The 3,376-nt window shown below is 37.5% G+C and overlaps 1 protein-coding gene across 1 annotated transcript; it reads right to left on the bottom strand.

Annotated features, from left to right (window-relative positions):
• Positions 1-310: 310 nt before the first annotated feature.
• LOC111890262 (3-ketoacyl-CoA synthase 11) lies at positions 311-1,999 on the bottom strand. Its single transcript, XM_023886413.3, has one exon. It carries the CDS (start codon positions 1,823-1,825, stop codon positions 452-454), a length of 1,374 nt encoding a protein of 457 aa, XP_023742181.3. The 5' UTR covers positions 1,826-1,999; the 3' UTR covers positions 311-451.
• Between the last annotated feature and the right edge of the window lie 1,377 nt (positions 2,000-3,376).

Here is a 3,376-nt window from a genome sequence, read left to right as displayed (position 1 = left end):
TTATGGTTTTATTATTGCAAGTAATATGTTTAAACTCTTAAAACTGTTTGAACTCTAAAGTGTGGTTAAAAACCACACAAAATAACCACACCAAATTTATGTAGTTAATAATCAAAACACACAAAACAAAACCGCACCGTAAAAATAACTGTCTCACCGCACCGCAAAAATAACCGCACCAAGCGGTTTTGAAAATAAATTAACCGCATTTGCGGTTAGTGGTGAGGTTTTGGCCAATAACCGTACCGAACCGCACCGTGTTCAATCCTAATTTTGATGGTAAATCCTAGCACCAAGGTAAAACAAAGAGTGAAAAGTTAATATTCACGGTATATAAATTAAGGAAATGATTTCCATTACAAACAAAGGATTTATTATTGCAATGTAAGATTGTATGTGTAAATTGTAATAGAGAAGTATTCGACTGCTTAAAAATAAAATGGGAGATTAATTAATTATGCTTGGTAGGTTCAAAAAACACCGGCATTGGTTCACATTCGTCCAAAGTCACTGGGAACCCAGCAATCTCGTGCGTCCATGGATTCTTGTCATCATAATCAACCGTCTTCATTGCACGCCAAATCACACTACTGCACTTGAAACCCGACCCGAATGCCATCTGCCAGACCCGGTCACCTTTTTTGACCCGACCCTGTGCCTCAACGTACGCCAGCTCATACCATATCGAGCTGCTGGAGGTGTTTCCGTACCTGTACAGTGTCATTCTCGAAGCTTCCATGACGGCGTCGGAAAACCGTAGGGTCTTCTGCAGTTCATCGAGCACCGGCTTTCCGCCGACGTGAGGGAGGAAGTGATTGACGGCCTTGCCGTAGTTAGGTACGTAAGACTTGATTTTGTATCCCGGAAGGAGGTTTCTGGCGATGTAGTTTACTACGTAGAGGAGTTTCTCAGTTTTCGGAAGGATTAAGTAACCTAAAGCGGTTAGGTTTGCTTCGATGGTGACAATAGCGGCAGTTAGAAGGTCTTTATTGATAGTGACGCCGACTGTCCCGGCGGTGTCTTCTTCCTGAAATATGCAGTTATAGGAGCGATCTGATCTTGATGTGTTGTTGTGTACGGTGTGAAAAAGGCGGTATTTGGAATTACGGTGGTCGGAGGAGCGGTTGGAGAGGAGTATGGCGGCGGCGCCTATACGAAACAGGCAGTTGATGATGAGCTTGGAAAGATCTTCTCCGATGTAGCAGTTTTCGGTAATTGTCTCCGTACTCACTATCAAAGCGTAGGTGTTTTTGTGCACCTGTAGGAGCTGTTTAGCAAGTCCTGTTGCTAGAAGTCCTGCGCTGCATCCCATGCCAACAAGATTGTAGCTTACGACATTCTCTGGAAGCTTATACTGATTAACTATTATGCTAGAAAGAGATGGCATTGTGTTATAGATACAACAATTCACAATTAGGATCCCAATATCATCACTTCTTACGCCTGTTTTAGCCAGAAGCATATCTATGGATCCAAAAATGGCCATCTCAGCTTCCCTTCTCGAATCTTTCATGGATGGGGTATACTGTTGTGATTCTTCGAAAAAGATCTCTGCCAAATAAGTGGAGTCACCAAGCCCAGATCTTTCCAGAGTTTTTCTCATGAAATCCAGTGTCCCTTCTGAGAAATATCCGGCGTCTGTTGCTCTTTTCATAACCATCTCTTTACTGCACTTCTGAGAATTTGGAGGCTTGTAACATGCGAAATCTATTAAGAAAACTTTGCACGAAGGTTTTTTCGTCATGAAAAAATATAACAGAAGAAGACTCATGATTAGTAGGGCTAAGAACATAATTTCTTTCAAGATGAGGTTGATGATGAACATGATGCTGGTATGAAATCTCTTCAAGCTACCAAATCTTGTTCGTGAATGTGATTTTTTTTAATGGAGGGTATTCTAATTAGAGTTCTACTAGAATCCTAGAATTAGCAGTGAGTTTTCATGGATATAAACTTATACAACTTACATTGGTCCTGGAAGTTATGCAAGATACGTGGACTTCGCATACTTGACAATAAGGGAAGAGGGTTGTGTCTCTAGGCTTACGATTTCTAACAGAAAGCCTATATATATACATACATATACCGTTTTCCTGAACAATCTAAAGGAAATCAAGTATTTTTCACACGGCATAGTACTTTAATTATACGGACCAAGATAAGTAATTATTTATTGTGTACGATATTCTAACCTGTGGTTTCATACAGCTAAATTGTTTTTGGTTGTGGCATGGCTTCATGTGTAATATTAATTCCTAAGTTACTGCTGAATAATACTGCCATGCATGATGCTACTTTAGAGATACATATGCATTTGCATGGACAAATAAGTATCCAGAATGGACCAATTCAATGTGCTCCATGTGTATGTATGTATCCAGAATTGATGTGTATCAGATTTGAAGTTAATATATAATACTAAAGAATACTGTAATTTACTTACATTACGAGTTCATACAGATATGCATGGCTCCTCCCTTGACTAAATAGGGCTTTCTATGTATATTAGTTCTTAAATATTAAAGTGTTTGTTACATTGTGGATTTAAAAATATATGCTTTACGTTAGTTAGTTGTAGTTCTATTGTAAATGCTTCTAAGTTGATCTTGAAAGTGGAACTTAAAAACCCCAAGACGGCCCTACTTCTAAGTTGATCTTGAAAGTGGAACTTATGATCTTCATCTTCAAATTTAAACTTTAACAACTTCTTATCTTTAGAGTCTTCAGATTAACTAATACTAACTTAGTTAGACGTTGTTGATCTTCTTTCAGTAGATTAGAAGGCAGGGTTCAGCAATTCAAGATGTCTAGATCAGCCCACACAATGTTCTTAACAGATTTAGTTGGTCTACACTCAAGATGTCTATATCTTTCAAAAGAAATTATGCAAATCAAAAGCCTTCTTAAGTCTACTCCTTTCCATTGCAACATTTTCATATATTTTATATGATTGAGAAAATAATGTAATTATGAGCGCCTCATGATTTACTTGTTAGGATAATTGATGGATTTACACGGTGAAAACATATTGACAGCCAGAGACATGATTTAGAGTTTTTGACCAAAATATCATAGTTAAAATGTAGTTTGTATGAATCGAGTATAAGAATGAAATCAGAGTATGAAATGATTTAAGAACTCAAAATGTAAATATAATCTGATTGGCTCTTTTATTGCTTCTAAGAGAATATACAGTATGAAAGAGTAAAGTGTTCTTCTAGTTCACAAAAGTAACTCTAATACGTATACTTACCCCTATTTATAGGAGTCAATAGAAGCACAAAAAATACACAAGGGCTAAGACAGTGAAGCTTTGAATCTAAACTGCCCTTATGAAATACATATAGAGAATACATCAAAAACAGACTTCGACACT

This window comes from Lactuca sativa, chromosome 8 (genome assembly GCF_002870075.4).
Source record: "Lactuca sativa cultivar Salinas chromosome 8, Lsat_Salinas_v11, whole genome shotgun sequence".
Classification (NCBI taxonomy): Eukaryota; Viridiplantae; Streptophyta; class Magnoliopsida; order Asterales; family Asteraceae; genus Lactuca; species Lactuca sativa.
The sequence above is the reverse complement of the archived record's forward strand: the minus strand, read 5'-3'. Positions and strand labels throughout refer to the sequence as shown.

Coding starts and splice junctions, on each gene's coding strand:
- LOC111890262 (XM_023886413.3), bottom strand. CDS start 1,825: ATGTTCATCATCAACCTCATCTTGAAAGAAATTATGTTCTTAGCCCTA.